Raw genomic sequence first — 21750 nt, 5'->3', positions numbered from 1 at the left:
GGCCTGGGTCTGGTGTCTGAGGGCTGAGGTCCCTGGGTTTGGGTCCAGTGTCCGAGGGCCGGGGCCCAGTGTCCGAGGGCCGAGCTCCCTTGGTCTGGGTCTGGGTCAGGTGTCCAAGGGTCTGGGTCTGGTGTCCGAGGGCTGGGGTCCCTGGGTCTGGGTCTGGGTCCAGTGTCCAAGGGCCTGGGTCCAGTGTCCGAGGTCCAGGATTCCTGGGTTTGGGTCCAGTGTCCGAGGACCGAGGTCCCTGGGTCTGGTGTCTGGTGTCCAAGGTCCAGGATCCCTGGGTCCGGTGTCCAAGGGCCAGGGTGTGGTGTCTGAGGGCCGAGGTCCCTTGGTCGGGGTTTGGGTCTGGTATCCAAGGGCCGAGGTCCGGTGTCCAAGGTCCAGGATCCCTGGGTCTGGGTCTGGGTCCGGTGTCCGAGGTCCCTGGGTCTGGGTCTGGGTCCGGTGTCCGAACTCCAGGATCCCTGGGTCTGGGTCCGGTGTCCCTGGGGTCCTCACACTTGTTCAGATCATTGAGTTCTTGAGGCCTGAGCCATCTTGAGCAGCTCTCTGCAGTGTTTTCCTCCTTGATGATTGTTTACATTATTGATTCTCAGAGGTAGATCAGAATAGGAAACACTGACACGGTTCCTGCCCAGGTGTGGTGGCGAGTGAGCTTTTTGTACATTCCTTAGAAGAATGATTGACACTTTGGAAATACAGCGGCATTAACAATTCCATTGCATTAATAATTAGTAATTGTCAGTAATTACCCTGGTGGGAGCACCTCTACCTGTGCTGCCTGTCTGGGACATTGGTTCAGGTGGTTTCAGGTAACCAAAGCCAGAGATATTCTCAGTGAACTTTCAGCTTAATGTTTATTCACATACATTTATAAATTTCAAGCAAGTTGGTGGCATTATGATTAAAATCCTTTTTAATCTGAATTCAGATTAAATATGCAATGGTGCAATGTGAAGTCCTGTGGATTTGGGGCTGGAGCACTCATGTTAGAATACTGAAGGTTTCCAAGTCTCAATCCAAAAGGAAGCTGTCTTAAATGTCTTTTCAGAAGTAAGCCTGTACTATCCTGATAAAAGCATTTCACCACTTGTTACTAATTAAAGGTTATTACAGCAGAAACCATGTACTGCTCATGCTGCCCATTTATTATGCCACATTCTGACCAGGTCCTCTGGCTTCAGCAGCAACTGCAGCTCTAGAGGTTCTATAAACTTCTGTAATTGTTATAAATATGCACAAAATCCCTACATGAGAAGTCTTTAGATGATATTTCAGTGATTTACATACTCATAGCGACTGTGTTCATAAAGTGAACCAGTTTGAATGTTCTGTGCTGCAGCAGAACCTCCTGAGCCTGGGTGTTCAGGTGTTCAGTACCAGATTTATGGTGCCCAGAGCAGCTGGGGCTGCCCCATCCCTGGCAGTGTCCAAGGCCAGGCTGGACATGGCTGGGAGCCACCTGGGACAGTGGCAGATGTCCCTGCCCATGGCAGGGGGTGGCACTGGGTGAGCTTTGAGTTCCCTTCCAACCCAGGCCATTCTGTGACTCTGTGGTTTTTAATTGGTGATTAATTGGGTTTCCTTTCTGTTCTATTGCTTGTGTTACCTTGGCAAAGTCAAGGACCAGTGCAGCTGGATCCACAGCAGAGCAGATCCCTGTTCCCTCACTCTTGGCACCAGGCCTCGGTGACGTGCCAGAGAAACCCAGCTATGCAAAGGCTCCCAGGGATTCAGTTATTAAAATACTGAGGCATCATCTGCACCAAAATACAGCCTGATCTGTACACAGAGACAGATGCATTCTCAGATTTATTTAGTTGAAAACGTTCCTTAATTGTAAGCAATATTTTTGTAATTGTTATCGTTGCTATGAGAGTAAGGTCTAGGTTTTGATCCCAGGCACACAGCACATGCTGCTAATCTGAGCATTTATTTCCACTGGCACACGTAATATGGAGTATAAATTACTCACAGTGACCACTGCATTGTCCCACATTTATGCTATAGGTCCTCAATCTTGAGAAATACACAGACATTCTTAGCTCTATAAATGGCGGAATCTTGATTTTATGGCATCTATTCATATTACATAAAACAAATTACATACAGACATTTGCAGGATTAAAGCTACAAGATGTAGGCTAAAAATATGCAGTGATTAACTGTATAGCTCTCTCTGCAGATCTGGAATAGTTATAACTGTGTTAACTCTGAACCTGCCAGTTCGAGTTGGGATGAAAATCATCCAAGCATGGATTTTCCCCTCAAGAAAACACTCAGAAGAACACCTGGAAATATCACTGATTGTAAGTTCCTTGTGATATTTTTCTTCAGGGCATTTTTTTCACTCCCAATTGACAACTGTTTGAATTATTTCAATTTCATAACAACAACATCAACAAGGGTCATGATTTTGTGTCAGGTGAATAAGTGCTTTTAGGGAAAGACAATGTAGATTTTTCTCTCTCATATAGATAGGAAAGGAAGAAGATATCTGCAGTTCCTCTGAAGGAAATTATGGCTCCCCAGCCAAGTTCTTATCTCCCAATCTACAACTTACATCTATCAGCTTAAAGCCAGTGAATCTTTAAGATTTAAGCTCCTGGAAATGTACAAAAAAGGCTTTGGTTGATACAGCTCTTCCAGATTTTGCGGGCTCTGGACCTCAGTGATCCATCTTGGAGAAGCTGGGAAATGGAGTGAGCAGCTCCAAATGAAAGCCCTTCTGTCTTGCTGGCAGGAGGTTAAATTCAGAGGCATTTCTGAGGAGTTCTGCAGCAGCACCTCAGGATCAGCTGGAAAGGCAGCAGAGCTGGCCAGTTCCCCGTGCTGTGTGGCTGCACACTGCGCTTCCACAGGCACTTGGCATTTCCCTCCCGAACGTTTCCAAGGTGACAGGAGCTCATATATGGAGCTTTCTGGCGTTTAGGCAGGAAGACATGCCAGTAATGGAATCTGCATTTTGGCAGGGTGGTTGGTATCAATTACATAACACAACTTGTCTGCCCCTGTTGTTTGGTAGGGATCGATGTTGGCCTGTAAACAATGGCAAACATTGATTTGTCGGACTGTAAATAATGGCAAACATTGATGAGCATCTTCCCAGTGACTCATCCTTACAGATGGATGGACAGAAAATGAGAGGGGCATTTGCTGTCAGAGCACTTCATGGAGGAATGGCCTGGGATGGCACCAGCTGGGAGTGCAACACATCTGAGGTAAAACTGGCATCCTGGAATTAGCCCTGGCTTGGGGGCAAAGCGGGGAATTTCATCCCAAATCTGTTGCATAAAGAAAAGAAAAGGAGGGCAAAGTGTCTGGCTGCAGTGTGCTTCATGATTATAAAAAAAAAATTATGCAGATTGAGGGAGGAACTAGATGTTCTACAGAACATTTAGAAACAGATAAAAACTGTATTGCTAGCACTTAAGGTGAAAAGGAAATTAATATTGTGGTTATCCAGATACTGATTAAATACAGACACATTTGTGTTGGGGCTGGGGGATGTTCAGACAGTGCAAGTACAGTACAACCTCTGAAACGAGCTAAATATTCCCACCATGCAATTGCTACTGATATTCCCAAATCTCATTTACAAAAATAGGCATATGTGTGTAATTTATATATCTAGAGACATTTGGCGATGTTGCCACAACAGTCTTTCACGAGCTGCTTAGGTGGAATCATGGGAGGGTGAGATTAATTATCCCTGTGGTACATTTTTTGCCTCTTAAAATTATATGTGACAATATGATATCTTTATTTTTCTGGCAGTAAAACCACCTGTTCTATTTAGAAAATGATCTATTAAGAATACCAGGTAATGCAGTGCAGCCATAAAATAAACTGAAATAATGTCCTTTTGATACAGTCTCAAAATCCTGAGTAATAAATGACTGAAAACTTGTTTTTTGGCCCAAATCACTGAGCATGCTTCTCCTCAATCCCATCAAACTGCACCATCCAATAAATGATTGTATGGTAGCAGTTACAGAAGTATAGATGATTGTGATCAGGGAAAATTCATACCTGTTACACGTTCCAGAAGAAAAATACTTGGCAGATACTGAAATGGGGGTTTCTGGCTTCAATGTGGTAAAATATACTTCAATGTTGTGAGCTTTGTTAGTGCTTGAGTAGGGCAGATGCTTCAAGAATTAGTAATTGTTGATATAGTAGTAATAACAACTAATGATTTAATAAATAGTAATGATTAAATATCATTGTAAAATTGTCCAGATGTGGGTGGAGCCCATCAGCATTTAACCTGGCGTGGACAAATAGTACAGAAACACTGATTTAAGGATCTGTGTGGCTTCCACAGATCTACCACAGCTTTACCACAGCACAGATCAAAGTCTGCCCCCAGCTGTGACTGACCTGGCAGCCTGGTCCTGCTGCAGCTGCAGTGAGCCCAGGCAGCCCCCAGGGTCCTGCTGAGCCCCTGAAGGTCAGAGCCTGGGATGGACATTTCGGTGAGAGCCGCTGCCTGCAGCCACAGGGATCGAGGAGAAGTTTGTTAGAGTGAAAAAAGGGCTTAGGAAACATTGAGTATCATGGGCCATCTTTTTAAGACTATTTGACAGTTCCCAGCCAGTAGCTAAAGCTGAAGGAAAGCTTTAATTATTTTCAAGAGGATTAGATGAGAAAGATTTGGAGAGCTTATTTATTTTGTTTTGTTTTGATGTTTTAATGGCAATTTTAATAGTTTCTTAATCTACGTCTTAGCAATTTTAATCTGTCATTGACTGTAATGAGTTTGGGATATTTAGCTAGCAATGTAGGAAATTAAATGTATTGTTGTTCTTTTTTATTTTATCTCCTCTCTTCCCTTTGGCAATAGGAGTTATTTATTTTGAGTGGGTTGTGTATATATGTATGTGTATTATATATATGTATATATATATATATATATATATATATATATGTACCAGTCTATTTTAAATATGCATTGCATGTAAAACCAACTAAGTCCAAGGCTGAATGACCAAACTTTTGTCCATCTTCTTTATGAGGATATAATCAAGGTCCTTGTAGATAAAATGTAATTTATTTATCTGAGAGAACTTTTACATGTCTTTTAAGATTGCCATTGTATTTTTACTTGTGTCAATGGTCACTTTTGTAGCAAGGTCTGCCCTTTCAGAGCATGGTGTGCTTATATCAACACACAAATACACACATCACACACTTCCACATGTCATCCATACATAAATCCACTCAGACACAATCCAAATGTACAAAGTGCCTCTCTGGATTTTTGGGCTATTTTTACAGCTATGTGCTGAAGATACAGAAAACTGTTCTTTTTTAATAATAAACTAGGTGACAGCTCTCCAGGCAGAGGAGAACAACACTGAGGAATTCTCAGCACAGGTACATAGCCCACAGCACCATCAGCCTTATGAGCAGGAAAAATATGAAACATCTAAACTGAAAATATCCCAGAAGGTGTGAATGTGTTATATGGAGAGACAAAGTCATTCTGTTCTGTGTGTCACCAGGTAAATTCCATTTAAAATCTTTCACTTTACCTCCTAAAGAACAAAAAAAAGAAAAAATAATGTAATAATCTGACTTATTGAGTTAAAATTTGTGTCTTTTCCTCCTTTTTGGATGTTAGTGTCAGGATTGCCATTGAGATGGGCAGAAGGAGGAAAAGATCAGAAAGAAAACAACCTCTTAGGTTATTCTCACAGGTTTATGACATGCCTGTATTTGTTGTATTACATTTGTGTGTGTGTGTTGTACATCTGTTCCCCTGGATTTCATGGGGCTGTTATTCCCCTCACCCACCATCCCTCAGCAGCTATTTGAAATGTTGGTACTAAATAACAATACAGAACTAAGAAGACAAAAAGATGAATCCAACCCTTTAGCCCAGGTGCCTCCATTCATTAGTTTAAGGTACCCGCACAATCATTTTTGTTTTATGATATAATTTCATGAAAATGTCTCCTTCACACTGTTTCCTTTGTGGGTTGGTTTTAAAATTGTCATTCGAGATTGAACAGCACCAAAAAGCCGAGGAGGCGGAGGAGGAGAGAAGGAAAGAGCGAATATGGAGGAGAAAACCGAGTTTGACCTGCAAGTCAAGATGCGCCCGAGGTCCCGAGGAGCCCCGTGGCCGGGTCCCCGCTGGCCCCGTGCCGGGAGCCGCCGGAGATCCCGGGCGTTCGCGGGGCACAGGAGGTGGAAGCCGGAGGATGGCAGCCGGGGATGGAGCAGTGAGCTGCTCCGAGCGTTTCACAGTAGAGAAGCCCCCCAGGAGCAGAAGTTTGCGCTGCGGGCTCTGCGCCCCTCGGCGGTGCCGCCGGGCCGGGACGGCGCAGGCAGCGGAGCGGCGGCGTTGCCTTCCCCGGCTCCACCGGCGGGCGCTCGGAGCGATGCTGGCAGCCGGGCTGCAGCTGCCGTGCCCGGGTGCCGCCGGGATCTGCCGGGAGCTCGGGGGGGCGGCGGGGGGCGGCGGTGCCTGCGGTTCACATGCCCCGTGCGGAGCGGGCACAGCGGCTCCGAGCGCCCCGGGACCGGCCGCCCCTGCCCCGGGCTCGGGCTGCAGCTCCTCCCGCTCCTCCCCGGCACGATGCGCGCAGGACATTAGCGGCTCCGGAGCACTTTGAGTTGCTCCCACCCCGCTCCGTGGGATTAATCTATCCTTTTGGAGGTTATTTTCGGCAAGCAGCCTCGCAGGCGGGCAGAGCGGCCGGAGGAAGAGCCCGCGGCAGGGGAGGGATGCGGGAGCAGGGCAGCGGAGCCGGGCGGGACTGAGCCACCCGCAGAGGAGAGGAGGAGAGGCAAGGAGAAGAGAGGAGAGGAGAGGAGAGCTGCCCTGCTCCCTGCTCCCGTGCCGGGCTGCCTGCATGGCTCCCGGGCACTGTGGAGATTGTGGGGGCTGCTGCTGCTGAGCAACCATCCATCGCTTTAAACTCAGCCTCAACTTAGCGCAGCAGGCAAGAATGGCAAAGCCACTGGAGCTTTGGAGCTGCCAGGAGAGCCGGGGAACCTGGGTTTTGGTCGCTGCTGTCTAATAAATGGGAGTAAAATGGAATTTCTTACCTGGGTTTTTCCTGCCTTGATTCTACTGTGCACCCAACAGCACAGGTGTATCAGGTAAGAAAACATCTTCTCGTTCTTTCTTAGACTGGCAGCCGTTCTCTCGGGGTGGCTGGAGTGAGTGATGCCAGCTCTGGCTGGGGCTCCCACTTTTGCCCAGGGATGTTTTCTGCACTTATGGGCCATGGCTGCTTTGAGTGAGTGTTCAGGAGAAAAAGGGCTCTTGACTGAAGAGTTTCCTTAATGTGCCTCATCTGTTTCAGTTTTTTCTTTCTTTATTCCCTAGCTGAGAATGCACTTCAGTTGAGCAGCAGTTTCTCGGCTTAGTCAAGGGCTGTGTTTTTAACAGGATGCTCCTGGAACCTTTTTCCCGAGGGCACTTACTCTAAATTGGGGGCAATCACTTTTTCTAAGGCACTGCAATATCCCAGCTCAGCCTCAGCCCCTCCAGCAGCTCTGTAGGGCCCTGCTTGAACATGAAACTCTTCCATAAACCCCAGCACAGCCAGTGGGGTACGAGCTGAATAGCTTTGCTTAGGGCCTCCATAGGTGCCATGAAAACCCCCAAACACAACTATCCCTTTCTAATGAGTCCATTAAGTCTCCTGAACTTGGCTTAGCAGGAAGAGACCTTAGGGGAGCAGAGATCTTAGGGGAAAAAAAATGTGGGGAATGCAAACCATTTGTTAAAATAATAAATTTTAAAGAAAGATGTGTGTTTGCAGCTCTCAGTCACATTCCCTCCGAAGGTGTTAGCTAGGCAACCAGCGACGGTCTCGGTATATTCTTATTCTCTCCAGATCTGGAGGCTGGATGTGGAGAAAGCTTGCCATGATTACGCAATGAAAATAGAGGGGGGAGTAAAAAAGAACTTGCTGCATGTAAAAACATGCCTACACCCCCCAGAGCAGGGGTGGTTGTGGCATTTAAGGGGTCTTACATCTTCTGCTTCATGGATATCCTTAATAGCTTCAGAGGAGTGGAAGAGGCAAAGTGGGAACTGTAGTAAAACAGGACATTGTTGTTACACGTTTTGGAATTAATCAGGGTGATCTGACTTTTTTTCACTGGGAAGGAAAAGAATCTTGCTCAGAGAAAGTGTCAAGTCAACTGCACTTAGTCAGGATTGACAGAATGATTTATCCTGTGACCTTGAATCTGTTATCCAGGGTCACATCCTGACATCCTCAGACTCTGAAGCAATCCAGTGGTACAGTGAAGGCAGAGGAAACACTGCTTATTGCCTAAGGGCACCCACATCTTGCCCATCAATTCAATGATCCTGTTTGTCCCTCTGCAACTGGGCTACCATTGAAGCTGGGGCTTGAAAAGTGATGTTTGAGTACATAAGACCCAAAAAAAGGGAGAATTTTAAGGAAGAGTCAGTCCTCTCAGCCTGTCTCCAAGGTCTGCTCCTAGGCACAGCAACTGCCAGGATATGTGTTTGTTGGACACATTATTTATTTTATTATTAATTCCCTAATGCACTTTCTTTCTCCAGTTACACAATAGTGATGAATTGCTTGGTAGGAACACATCCACTCGTGGCAGACTCAGGCAAGGCAAATTCTAACTTCTGAAATTCCAACTGTTCAGGTTGTAGTCTTCCAAATATTTCAAAGTGTGAGACATTCCATGGTGAAGGAAATCTTCTCTGTTTGGATTCAGGATTTAGGGTGGCTATGGTAGGACACTGTTTAATCTTGTAAAAAGGGAGTAGCCTTGCTTGCATGTGTATTTGGATCAGTTAAACAGAACTAAATGAAATTTTATCCTTGCATTAGTAAAAATATTTTTGGTATGAGATGCTTTTATGAATAGCAGCATATTAATGGGCAAAACTGCCAATGGTTTCATTTTAAAGCCCTGATTTTGCTTTCTAAATGCAGTGTGGTTCAGAATTTTGATGATAGAGGCCATCCAACACCCCTAAATTCTCTGCTCCTGAGTTCTGTGCACTGTATATTGAAAAAACCCCATATTCCAAAAAGGGAGAATATTTTGGTGATTTTGAAATTCACCAGTAAGACAAAAGACTTCCCAAAGCAAAACTACCAGTGAAAATACTGTTATGGTTTGGCAGAGGGGGAAGTGGGGGATGTCTGCAGGCTGCTTCCTCAGAGCATTTCTGAATGCCCTGCTGGGGTGCTCTAGCTGTGTGCAAAGCAATTTCTCTGTCATGTGTGTTATTTGCCTGAAGTGAATGAGCCAAATTCAGCCTAAGTCAGCCCATTTTTGTCAGGTAAACATTTTTTTTAAATAGTGGTTTTCCGTCTGCTCAAGACAGTGATTAGTGGCAAGGAATTTGGCATTTAAATGATTGACAGGTCTTCAGGACAAAGATTGTGGCTTCCACTATTTTATCAGGGTTTGAGATGCTGTGGATGCTGCAATAATAAATGTGCCACAGTGAATGAGATCATCTGCAGAAAGAATTTGGGGAAATATTTCTTCATTTGTGTGAGGAAGGAGCACTTCTGAAAGGAGTTTAGGGGTGTGTGTACTCTGTAATTCCTCACTGAAAGAGATTTCAATTCTCTAATTAGAATAGGTTTATATTTAATATTTAAGTTTCCACTCTGTTAAGTGACTTTTATACTCTTGCATTTAATTGTCATTCTGCTGTGTGTCTCCCCAAGCCTTTTACTTCTATTTGTGGAAACAGAGCAGCTTTAACACGTGAATGTATGCACAGAGTGGTCCATTTTCTGTAGCTTAAAACTGCCAGAGAGGCTTTGATGTTCTAAAGGTTGCCATGAATTAAGCCTAATGCTTTTTCAATTACATTTCAAAATACAAAACATATTTACAGTGAGCTTCCCTTAGAGTCAGGAATGGCAGATGGGAAGGATATACATACTGCTCTGGATAATCCTGGAGTTTGGCAGAGGTCAGATTGTTCACTGACCTTGCAGGATATTCCTTGTCTTTTTCCCAAGAAGTTTTCTTCAGTGGTGATGACATCTGTGACATCTGTCCCAAATGCTTATCAAAATAAAATGTACTGATCCCAGTCCTCCAGTTAAACTGTTTTTTTCCATCTGCCAGGTTAAAAGATTCATATAACAACAATGTTACGATCCCCAAGAGAATCAGGTTAGCAGATCTAAAGAAGAAACAGAAGATGCAAGAAGTGATTTTCTACGTCTTGCTGCTCTGTGAATTTTTCAGAAGATCACTACACCCTCCTGACCAGAGTGGCCTCAAATCTGTGTCCTACTGGCCACAGACTTAAGGATTCTGAGCTTTTTTTTGCAGTGATCCTGGAGATTTTGGCACTTCTGGGCAAAAATGAAATTGCTAATACTATCCCTTGCTCAGCTGCTGTTGTGCTCTCACTCACATGGAACTTACAGATTGCCTCTTGCTTTGGTGTGATTTAAATACCAGATATTTGCTAGTAATATTGATAAACCTCTAGCAAGTGTTTTCAAGCAGTGCTCTGGAAGAGAGCAAAGACAGGCTAATGCCTCACTTGCCTGACAAGCCCTTTAAAGATGTGCTGTCCAAGTTGCTGGATGTTTCTCCCCCAGATCACTCCACAGTTGTAGGATGTCCTGGTCCTGCAGCAGCTGGGAGGGAGTGTCAGCTTGGATTGGAAGGATTTTGGGATATGTGTACTTTTTATTCTGGAACTCCTAGTACTTAGCTCTGAAAGAGACATTTCTTTGCTCTGTCATGTGGCATTCATTGCTTGGAGTTGCTTTTCCTAACCTGTGTTAATATTAAGAGGAACTCCACAGGTTTGTGCAGCTCATCAATGGGGATTTCCTTCCCCTTTGTCTATGCAGGAGAACTCACTATTGCTTTCATGGCTCAGACAGCAATAATCTATTTTCAATGAGCTCAGCTGAAGTTCTCCCAATGCTCCAGATGCAAACATATTCTCAAAAATATCTGCTTGAAAAGAGACATGTACAGAGTCAGAGTGTGGATCATCTTCAGCTTTACCCCTGGGAATGACTTCCAGAGGGACAGAAGTCCCCAGGACTGCTGCCATTCAGCCAGTGAGGCCTGGTGAAAAGTGAAGAAAAGCCTTTCAGGAGCTCTTTTACCTCTTGGATTTGACAAGTCAATATCTTGATCTTACAAAGTCCTTTTTCTTACTCAAACAAGCTTTACAGCAGCTTACATTAGGAAGTGAAGTTGCTGAATCAACTAATAATAGTTGCCTTTCTTTTCATCCTTACTGCTTACACCATGAAAAGTTAATCCCTTCCAATGCATCTTTTCTATGCTGGACTTCCTTTTTCAGGTACAATAATGAATAATATTTTAGGCCATATATAATCCCAACTGCTTATCAAGGATGAAGGAAATTCTCCCACCATTCTTCTTGCAACTTTAAAGCACTGGAAGTGATGTGTAGAAGTCTAGAGGAATGACTCAAAGGAGTTTTCACCACATGGTGAATCGAGCCATAAAATTATTTCAGCTGTAATAATTTAATAACACCCCTGGTATTAAGTGCATATAGCTCCACTAACTCCAGCACATTTGTTACACTGATGATCTGACCCTAAGGCTTTATTAATAATAGAAACAAGATTTATTTTAATTGTGTCATGGATATTTAAGTAAAACTCCCTCTAGATTGTAATCTGCTTAAAACACATGGCAGGCTATAGCCCTCAGTCTTTAACCCGACTCTCATCATTTTAACTTTGAGCTCCACGGCTTTCCTTAATGCCATTAAAATAGAATCCTGACACAGGAGAACAGCTGAACTCCAAGCTTTGTCAAAACATGATCAGCACATGGGATACATCACTACAGTGCTGTCACCTTCTGACTTGAATTCTGTTTTCAAAACACTGTACTGAACTTGGTTGCTGCTTTAGCAACAGAAGCTGAAAAGCATCACCTTCTATTGAGAAGGCAAAGAGATTTTCAGCAGATATATCCATTCAAGTGTATTGCAGCTATTTAATTAGGAAAAGACACAGAGTACCATTCTTTACATATAAAAGGATCTCTGATATTTTACTGATTAGAAACACCTTTCCATGCCTATGACTGGGATTCGTGAATTACAAATAATTATGTTTTTAAACAAACTTATTATAAAGCTATAATTACATTACAGTAAATAATGATGGTTGGATGATTGAAAGAGCAGCAGTCTGATAGAAAGAAGTGTTGATATAGTTGATGAGACCCAATAAAGAAAGAAAAATCTTCTGTCGACATCTGTTATAAATCTTCAAAGCCCCTGTCTAAATCAATTATGTTATTCCAATTTATGTAGCTGAAAACACATCTTGGAGTGTTCCAAGATCCTTCCTCAGAAGAGACAGAGACCTGAGAAGTAGCTGAGATAGTAATTTGAGATGAACATACAAGAGTGTGCTCATGGCAAGGAAATCTCAGAAATGCAGTTTAACAGCACATTTTGCTGGGAACTAACAAAGTTGCACTTGGAGCAGTGTCCCTGTGCTGGGAGGTCACAGAAGCTTTGACAGCTCTGCTAATGCAAGACTTCAGTGTCTGTGCTGCTCAAAATTTACATTTACACATTGTAATCCCAGATCTCCTTCCTTATATAATTGAGTCCAGACAAGAGTTTTAAGACCAGGGCAATCAAAGGTTTTTCTTTCATTCTCCTGTGAGAAGAGTTGGTTATTGTAGGATGCTCTGTTCCTGTGCTGCCAATAACTGCTCGTGCTGAGCTGAGTGCCCAGGCTGGCATATTTTGGAGAGAAAAACCATGTGCTTTATGTGGGTCAATGTCACATGAACACTCCAAGAAAGTTATGTAAGTACCAAGGCAGAACGTGTTTGTGGTGTATTACTCTGCAGCCTTCCATGCATATTTAACCATTTCTCCTCTCTTACAAGTCACAGGTACCTCTCAAATGCCACATTTATGGCTGGGCTCAGTGGAAGATGCTAAACCAGTGCTCAGGACTTTGATCCAGTACTTGCATTGAGTCACACGCCCTCTCAAACCACTGGCAGTTCTTCTCTTTGCAGATGGGGCTGTCAGACATTGCCCCAGCCCCTCATTTATCTCTTCCTGCCCTGTCAGTCAGAGTGCAGCGAGAGGAACAAAGTGAGCAGGCACTGCTCTTCAACTGGAGCCTGCCAGGTTTAACTGATAATGAAGACAACACAACCTTGCCTTTGTTTGTGAGAGATGGTGGAACATCCACATCACTGCCTGTGCCAGGGCTGAGGGGCTGGCAGCTGCCAGGGGCTGGCAAATGCCAACCAGACCCTGGGCTAAAGGCTGCAGGGAGCATCCCTGCCCTGGCAAGAAGAGGCACCTGAGAGGGGATTGCTGGGAGAGCTGCGCCATGAGCACAAATCCCACAGCAACACATCTTCTCCCAGCCAAAACCTGCTGCCTGCCATCCAGATTCCAGATGTGCAGGGTTTCCTGGTTTCCTGTCACATTGACAATGCACCAGCCTTCTTGATCTCAGCTGTTTTATAGTGAGAAGCTGTCACAGCTGCATTTCAGAGTTCACAGATGCATTTTAGACAGTATACAAAGTATCTTTGTTTCCCTCATGCTTTTTCTAAGTTGCTACATCTATTTTTCCTATTTTTTTTAAAAAGAAACTTTAAAAAGTATGTGCTTGTACTTAAAGATGCCACAGTCTTGCCTGAAATTTGTTTTGATTTAAACAGAAATATCTGCAATGGTTTTCCTCCCTATAAAAATCTCCAGTATAGCTGATTCTACTGTAGGTGGTCTCAGGTGTAAAATAAGTCAATAACTTCCATTTGCTGTACTTCTTCTGTGTGTAAACATGGGAAATTTTAAGATACTTATTCTCTTTACCCAGAGCTATGAGTGACATCGGAGATTACATAGGTTCCAACATTGAAATCTCCTGGTTGCCCAACCTGGATGATTTGATGAAAGGATACGCACGAAATTTCAGGCCTGGGATTGGAGGTGAGATTTGGAGAATAAATAATGTCTCTTTGCTTCTTACAATCCTTCTGATGTTTATGTGAAATTCATACTTTAAATAATTAAAAAGTTGTGACTATCTTTTACTTGGATGCTGAAAAAAATAACAATCAACATTTTGCTTGATTTTGACAAGAGACAGACTGTTCAACAGCAACACAGGCTTCTGATGCAGTTCTGAAATCGTTGACATCTAAGTTGAAGGAATTTTGTATTTCATTAAATGGTGATAATTTCTGCATCTGCTTGAAGTCATGCTGTCTTAAACTAGATAATGTCATTTCCAGAAAGGATTCTGTGATTTTCAGTAGTTGTGATTTTATCTTGTGTCTCCCATCACTGAAGTGAGGTGTGCTGTTGGAAATTGAGGGCACAGTTGGTAAAAGATTTAAAACTCTTGCTTTAAGAATGTACTTTGTAATGGGAAGCATTTCAGTGAACTGATGAAAGAATTAACAGTCTGGGGTCATTGATATTTTTATGGGTACTATGATGATGTAAATCACCCCATTCAAACTTTTTTTCTCAGGTCCTCCTGTTAATGTTGCTCTGGCAATTGAAGTAGCCAGCATTGACCACATCTCAGAAGTGAACATGGTACAGTATCAGATTTTTTAGTTTTGCTTTAAAAAAAAGGAAAGATTCAAAACCAGAAGCTGAATTTGTTGAGCTATGTAAACTGATTTTCTCTGTCAAGACCTATGAAACTCTTGCAATGTGTTATGTATCACATTGATATTGAATCACTTTTTTATATCTTGTGCTTATCCATAGTAGGAGCATATGACCAAAATACAAATGCTTGGGCAGCTCCCTGGCTGACTAAGTATAAAAATATGTATTTGCACTGAAAGCAAATAATATATTTCTAGGCTAAGACATTGATTTTTGGCTAAGTTCCAAGACATTATCATTGTCAGCATCACTTGTTAATCAGGATTTCTCTTGTCACAGGAATACACCATGACAGTATTTTTGCACCAGAGCTGGCGAGACGATCGTCTGTCTTACAACCACACCAACGAGACTCTGGGCTTGGACAGCAGGTTTGTGGACAAGCTCTGGTTGCCAGATACTTTCATAGTCAATGCCAAGTCTGCCTGGTTCCATGATGTGACTGTGGAAAACAAACTTATCAGGCTCCAGCCAGATGGAGTCATTTTATACAGCATCAGGTGAGTGATAAACAGTACAAGTGTTCTCTGTTGTGTGTTCACTTTTTGAATGTTCTATAATCACTCAGCATTCCTAGGAGGAATTCCTGAAATAATTGTTAGTTAAACATTGAAGAAAAGCTCCTATCCCCCTATCCTTTTCTTTGTGAGAAGTCAGGAAGGTCTTTTTGGCAGCACTAACTCATTTTGCACTGCACAGTCACTGATCATGTTCAGAATGCCTTCAGTGGGAGAGAAGCCTCTCATGGCTTTGGTCACTGTGCAAAGAGGTGCTGAATACAGAGCAAAGATTCTGTTCTCCACTGCCTCACTTTATTTTCCAAGGGAACTGTGAGCCTGATTTAGGCTCAGCTTCCCCATCTTTCACACAGACAAAGGAGCATTTCTCACTTTTGAAGAGGGCTGTGGCTGGAACTCAGTAACTATATTGATAGTTAATTGTGTAATGTTCTGAAAAATAATGAATGTGCACCTTTGAAACTGCAAGTCCAAAGTCCCCTTAAGGTATTGGTAGTGATCTTGGGGACAGTGAAAGGGAGGAGACTGAATCAGAAAATTCCTTTTTATCATCATCAGTAGCTGCAGAATCCTCTGACGTTACACGAGTCATTTGACCTTTTTTCAATTCCCTCTGCCTCTGGGTTTCCCACAGACTCAGGCAGCAGCCAGCAGGACTTTGAAAACAGTTTTCTTTGTTAGTATTGAAGTTTCAAAGTTTTCCACTCAGTCTTTTGAGTTCTGAGGAAAAGGTTCTGTCTGAATGTCACTAACTGGTGTTCACGTTGCTCCAAACAGGATTACCTCAACAGTGGCCTGTGACATGGACCTGTCCAAGTACCCCATGGATGAGCAGGAATGCATGTTGGATTTGGAGAGCTGTAAGGGCTGAGTACCTCTGTGTTTTGTGTAAAGCCTGCAGACATGGTGCTGAGCTAGCTGGACACGGCTGGGATGATTCTGCTTTAGTCACTTGGGGTTTAGAGTGAGCAGAAATCTCTTCATTCCCTGGGTTGGGCATTAGACTGTGGACTTTTCAATACCAGTTCAACCCTGGTCCAATCCAAATCTCTAGGATTTGATTTAGGGACGATGAACAATGTACAGTCCTGCTGACAAATGTCTGGAACTTTGTGCTTCATGTGAAACCTTGTGCAGTTGTGACAGTCTCTGGCATTACGGAGGTTTTTATCAAATCCAGTGAGAACGAGTAGAAAAGCCCACAGGCAAAATGTGATGTGCTATTTTTAAATTATGAGAAAATAGGAAAAAGAAAGAATTCGCTGCTTTTAATGAATGCCATTGTGACAAAACTTCACACAGCTCTTTAACTTGACTTGGCATTCGTGTATCTGTTACACAGAAATCCATCAGAATACTGCATGGATGGGCTTAATTCATTTGTACTCACAAAGGAGGGTGAAGAATGGATTTATATTTTATCCAGCTTGTATTTAATCTATGATCAGCATGTAATTCCCATGAGCATTAATACTTCTGAATGAAAATCACCACTGACACAAGCGGGGACCACCCAGTCAGGGAAAATGAATCTCTTTTTAGATCAAGGAGCCTAAAGGTCCTGAGGATTGCAGAGATCTGGGAATAGCAGATCCTGAGCAGATCCCTTGGCCTGTTGATACAAGTTTCTTGTTTTCTTTTTTGTCACTGACTTTGTTTTCTAGGTTGTTAACCACAATACCATTCCATCCTGTCAGAAATAGCAATCTACAGTTTTACTTACATAATCACCAAATGCAGAGGCAGCAGACAGTGCCCCAGCAATTCATTCCCTCTCCCAGTGAGTTCTGCAGAGAGTTTTGGTGGGGGTTGGAGGTTTTAATTGAATTTGAGGGTTTTCATTTCAGTGAAGCAAACAGAAATAAAGTCTCTTTAAACAAATGGATGCTTTAGTAGCAAGTTGTCAATGAACAGCAGAACTAGGGAAGATTGATTTCCTGTGGATTTGCATATTACATAAATCCTCTCATTCATATCCCCCCTTTCTGCCACAGCCCTGATGCCCTCACCTCTCCAAAGCAGTGAGAATTATCCACACTGAATCTCAGCACGTTTGCAACGTGTGTGGTGGAAATCAGCATAGCAGAGGAATTAGTGAACTTCTACTATGAATTCCCTAAGCTCTGAATTTCTCCCTTGAATTTTGTGTTTATTCAGCTTTCTTTTGACAGATGGCTACTCTTCAGAGGACATTGTCTACCACTGGTCAGAAAACCAGGAGGAGATCCATGGGCTGGATAAGCTGCAGCTTGCTCAATTCACAATTACCAATTACCAGTTCACAACAGAAATTATGAACTTCAAATCTGGTAACAGAATCTTTCTTCAATTCAGGGACAGTATCTGACTTTTTTTTCCCGCAGAGAGAAACCTCCTCTATCTAAAATGGAAAAACCTTCTTCTTAAGTAACTAATTTAAGAACCTGTCAGGTTTCTGATAAGAGTTTCCTTCATCTCCCACTTGTAAGAAGTGCCATTCTCTGCTGAGCCTCTAGGTAGCCACTGTAGCATGTTCTGTCCTTTAGCTCTCTCTGCTTGACAAAATACTGCGTGGAGTAGCCAGACAGCACTTGATAAAAAGCACTTGAGGTATAGCTCACATTTTCTTGACCTAATTTGCAACTTCAGATCAAGAAAAATTTCCATTAGCCCTGATGTTATGGAGCTTATGACGTACAGTCAGATCAGTCTAATTCCACCCCGTAGAAGTCAGTGGTGTGTATGTCTATCACTGGGCTTATTGCAATGTTTGTACAAGATTGGAGTCATTTCTTTCCTGCTGATTTTTCATCCTCTTTCATGTATTCAGATTCTCATTTATGCTGCACATCTCCTCTAAGCTCTTTTTTGAGTTTGAAATTAACTTGGCCTTTTAAAAAATCTAAATTTAGTATCTGGAGGACTTTCTACAGCAGATGATAAGACAGTACACATTTTGAAGCAATACTGTTATTTGAGAAGACTCATGATTTTATTTTCAGATCTGGCATTGATATGACCTGAGACAAATCATTTGACCTATTCTTAGCTGATGAAAGCTGCAGTACCTCGTGCAGGGTTTATGAAGCATCAATCGAACAGCATTCAAAAAAGCTTTTTGTGACCCTTGTCTGTGTCATTATCTGAAATGTCATTTTTAATATCAATCTAACAGCCAGAATCTCTTCTGCCTGCTCTCTTTTCCAGCAGGTCAGTTTCCCAGGCTCAGTCTCCACTTCCACCTTCGGCGAAATCGAGGAGTTTACATCATCCAGTCTTATGTCCCTTCCATCCTACTGGTGGCCATGTCGTGGGTGTCCTTCTGGATCAGCCAGTCAGCTGTGCCTGCCAGGGTGTCACTAGGTAAAACAGATGGCTCGGGGACTCACGGGGAAGGGAGTGCTCCAGTGGCAATTGTGCTCTCTGATAATCCTTGTTAAGGTGCATTTATGACCACCGTGTTTACATTTGCAGAAGGGAGGTTTGAAAGATTTCTCTCCTGGTTGAATTTCTGTCGTGTTATCAGAGCAGCTGCCTCAGTAAGGAACAGCAAATAACCACCTAGGGAGGGTTAAAAGCAGTAATGACTGTGAAAGAAATGAAAGAATTGATTTGAAGGAACTGGGACAGTGACAAAAAAATGTTCCTGAAGCTTGTGGGTCTGTTTGTCTGCCTAAGGGTTGCCAGTCCAGATGTAAAAGTGTTTGAGGGTTGATTATTTGGGTTTTGTTTCTCCTGATCTAGGACAAAACCAAGGATAACTTGTTCAAAGCTGCTTTAGTCATACAAATGCAGTTTCTTTAAAGTCCCCCTGTTTGAAAATCAGAAGCCACGGTATTAAGGGGCTTTAACTGTGAAAATAATCCTCAGCCTCATGTTAATAAATATATTTATGAACATTAGTGCATGCATTTCTCTGTCATGCTACCCTGCAGGTATCACCACCGTTCTTACAATGACCACTCTGATGGTCAGTGCCCGATCCTCGCTCCCACGAGCCTCTGCCATCAAGGCACTGGATGTTTACTTCTGGATCTGCTACGTGTTTGTCTTTGCTGCACTGGTGGAATATGCCTTTGCACATTTCAATGCTGACTACATGAAAAAGCAGAAGAACAAGATAAAGGCGAGAAGGCAGAGTGCAGAGGTCAGTAAGTGTGATACTGGGAATAACTTTGCCAAAGCAGTCACCCTGCTTCGTGACCTTTTCATACAAATTCTCCCTGAGAAGAAAGGCTTTGAGATGGTGCCTCAGTAATTCAGAGCATGCAATGCCATAACCAGAATCATATGGGTGGCACAGAGTCTTCCATCAGTTCTGCCAAAGCAGGGGATAAATCCCATTCACCACATGTGGATCCCAGGGGTGTTTCAGCATGCTGGTGCCATGGATAGCTTGGATGAATGACACTGTCCTTGCCCTGCAAATTGCCATTTTTCTCCTCTTTCCTTTGCAGATCAACGTGAAGAATGCCATTGTTCTGTTTTCCCTCTCCATAGCTGGTGTGAACCAGGAACTGGCCATTTCCAACAGGCAGCACCGAATTCCCAGAAGCCTGCCTGGATCATATGGCACAATAGAAATAGAAACTGGAGAGACAAAACAGCAGCAGGGAATGAAACTGGACAAAAAGACTGGCCTGAAGTCCCTCTTTAAGCCCATTGATGCTGACACCATTGACATTTATGCCAGAGCCGTGTTCCCAGCAGCCTTTGCAGCAGTCAATGTTATATACTGGGTTGCATACACAATGTAAAGGCAACAAAAAAAGGAAAATTCTTCCCAAGACCTACAAACTGAACAATACCCACAGGCTAAAAAGCCCTCACTGAAACTGAATTGAGGCACCTCTTCTCAAAGTATTTTCCAATGAGCTCTAACACTTCCAAAGTCAAGAAGGTCCTGCTATGAATTCCTACTTAAAGCAGCAATTTATTGCTGACCTGATTTGATACGTAAGACTGCACTCTGCCAAACAATTCCAGCTCTTCCTTTCCTGTAATACCATGAGACAACTTTTCATATGTACATATTTGTAGCAAAAGTTTAAATCTTAAATGACCATGGTTTTCCTCCACTTCAAGGTTGATCAGTAATGAAGATTTGGCTTTTCACACTCAGATAATTTCCTTTTTATTTGTAATGAAAGAGCTCATTCCTCACTTCTGCACGAGTGGTTTTCTGCATCTGTGGGCTGGTCTAGGTTTAACAGTAGTGCTGAAGTTGGAGTTTTTAATCAGAAAAATCTCATGAACAAAGTAAAAGGGAACAGAGGGGAGTGGAGGTTTTTTCTTAAAATATTATTTGTCTTGGATAAAGTATTGAAAAATTTCAATGCTCTTAGTCACGGCATGAAATAAAATATACTACATAAAATTCTACTGAATTGTTAATAATGACTGTATTACATTTCAGATCTGAGCTAATGAAAGTTTAAACACTTAAACACAGAAATGTTTATTGGTTTAACAGGCCCCAAAATAGATAAAGTGGTTTAGAACCACAGGGAAAGCTCAGGCTTCCTGTGTTAGATTGGGAAAAATTTGAAAGGTGCTTGATAATGAAGGAGGTCAGACTCCATTTGCAGGAATAAGTTTAGAATTTGTTCTGTTAATTTTCACTGAGAATCTACCATGTGTGCCTCTGAAAATATCCTTTTTGAATCCGTCCCTAAATAGCTGAGGGAAGTAAAAAAATTTCATAACTGTCTTTACGTTATTCTGTTGCTTTGGATATTTTTGCTGGTTTTATTCAGAGGCTGACCTGATCTCTTAGGCCTCTTCACTTCCATTATTCAACAGTGAAATTTATGGGTCCTCATACACACTGCTTAATTCAGGACTAGAGCTCTCACCCAACTCATGCAAAATAACACTTTGGTCTGTAAATAATCTCAGTGAGCTCAGCAAGTGAACACAGTACTCACCACAAACTAGTTTCACAATTATTCTCTAAAATCTCCACAGTAAATATATTGGAATATGGATTAAAACGACTGTAATATTGTTAATGTAGGAAGCCAATGTAATACCTTACAAAAGGGCAATTTATTTTCAGGATATTGTTGCCTTGAAAGTGAGAGGTTGTTTTAAAAATAGAGACTGCCACAAAAGAATAGGTGAACTGAAGGAGAGGGAAAGGAGGAAGCAAAGCAAGAGGCTGAAAGCTGCAATGGAAAGGAGCATGGAGAGAGACTGAGCCAGAAGCTGTAGGTGAGAGAAGAGCTTTGCTGGCATTTAGGATGGGGCTCTTGAACGTGTGGCTGACAATTAATAACTGCAATAGAGTTGAAAGGAGGATTTGATCCCAGTGGAGTATGTGCACATTCCTCCTGCCTTAACTCAGCTGTGATTTAAAGTTTCATTTCATATGACCAGCACTGAAAGATAAAACATTTTAGCACTGATTTGTAACTTAGAATAAGATTTGCTCAGTATCAGCCAAGTAAGAGAGTGCTTTGAAGAAAAGTAATTATCTTGAACTGGGCTGTAATAGAAAATATGCTGCACTGTAGGTCTTAGGTTCATGTCAATCTTTAGTTTCTGTTATCATGGAAAAGCCATCAGCCAACAGAGAGCTGGAAAACCCCAGGT

General features: G+C 42.6%; 2 protein-coding genes across 4 annotated transcripts in view; one reads left to right on the top strand and one right to left on the bottom strand.

Moving 5' to 3' along the window:
- CFAP74 (cilia and flagella associated protein 74) overlaps positions 1-21750 on the bottom strand; it is a 70564-nt gene that overhangs the window by 40703 nt on the left and 8111 nt on the right. The gene's annotated exons all lie outside the window — the stretch shown is intronic.
- On the top strand, positions 1600-20538 carry GABRD (gamma-aminobutyric acid type A receptor subunit delta). Of its 3 annotated transcripts, XM_064397192.1 has the most exons (11): positions 1600-2315; positions 3132-3227; positions 5335-7119; positions 13854-13966; positions 14514-14581; positions 14939-15159; positions 15955-16037; positions 17349-17486; positions 18364-18519; positions 19092-19303; positions 19614-20538. In XM_064397192.1, exons 3-11 carry the CDS (start codon positions 7052-7054, stop codon positions 19911-19913), a joined length of 1359 nt encoding a protein of 452 aa, XP_064253262.1. In that variant the 5' UTR covers positions 1600-2315; positions 3132-3227; positions 5335-7051; the 3' UTR covers positions 19914-20538. The 3 variants fall into 3 exon arrangements, with proteins under 3 accessions (XP_064253262.1, XP_064253263.1, XP_064253264.1); XM_064397193.1 differs by lacking the exons at positions 1600-2315; positions 3132-3227 and having other exon boundaries at positions 4943-7119; positions 18367-18519; XM_064397194.1 differs by lacking the exons at positions 1600-2315; positions 3132-3227; positions 5335-7119 and adding an exon at positions 7171-8055.

Source organism: Passer domesticus, chromosome 22, assembly GCF_036417665.1.
Source record: "Passer domesticus isolate bPasDom1 chromosome 22, bPasDom1.hap1, whole genome shotgun sequence".
NCBI classification, from domain to species: domain Eukaryota; kingdom Metazoa; phylum Chordata; class Aves; order Passeriformes; family Passeridae; genus Passer; species Passer domesticus.
Note: the sequence above shows the minus strand (reverse complement) of the source record. Positions and strands in the feature narration are given on the sequence as shown.

Excerpts from the sequence above, each read along its gene's own strand:
- GABRD (XM_064397194.1), top strand. The coding sequence starts at position 7,952 with ATGCCTACACCCCCCAGAGCAGGGGTGGTTGTGGCATTTAAGGGGTCT. Across the intron at positions 8,056-13,853 it reads AGAGGAGTGGAAGAGGCAAA|AGCTATGAGTGACATCGGAG; the intron begins GTGGGAACTGTA and ends CTCTTTACCCAG. Across the intron at positions 13,967-14,513 it reads TTTCAGGCCTGGGATTGGAG|GTCCTCCTGTTAATGTTGCT; the intron begins GTGAGATTTGGA and ends TTTTTTTCTCAG.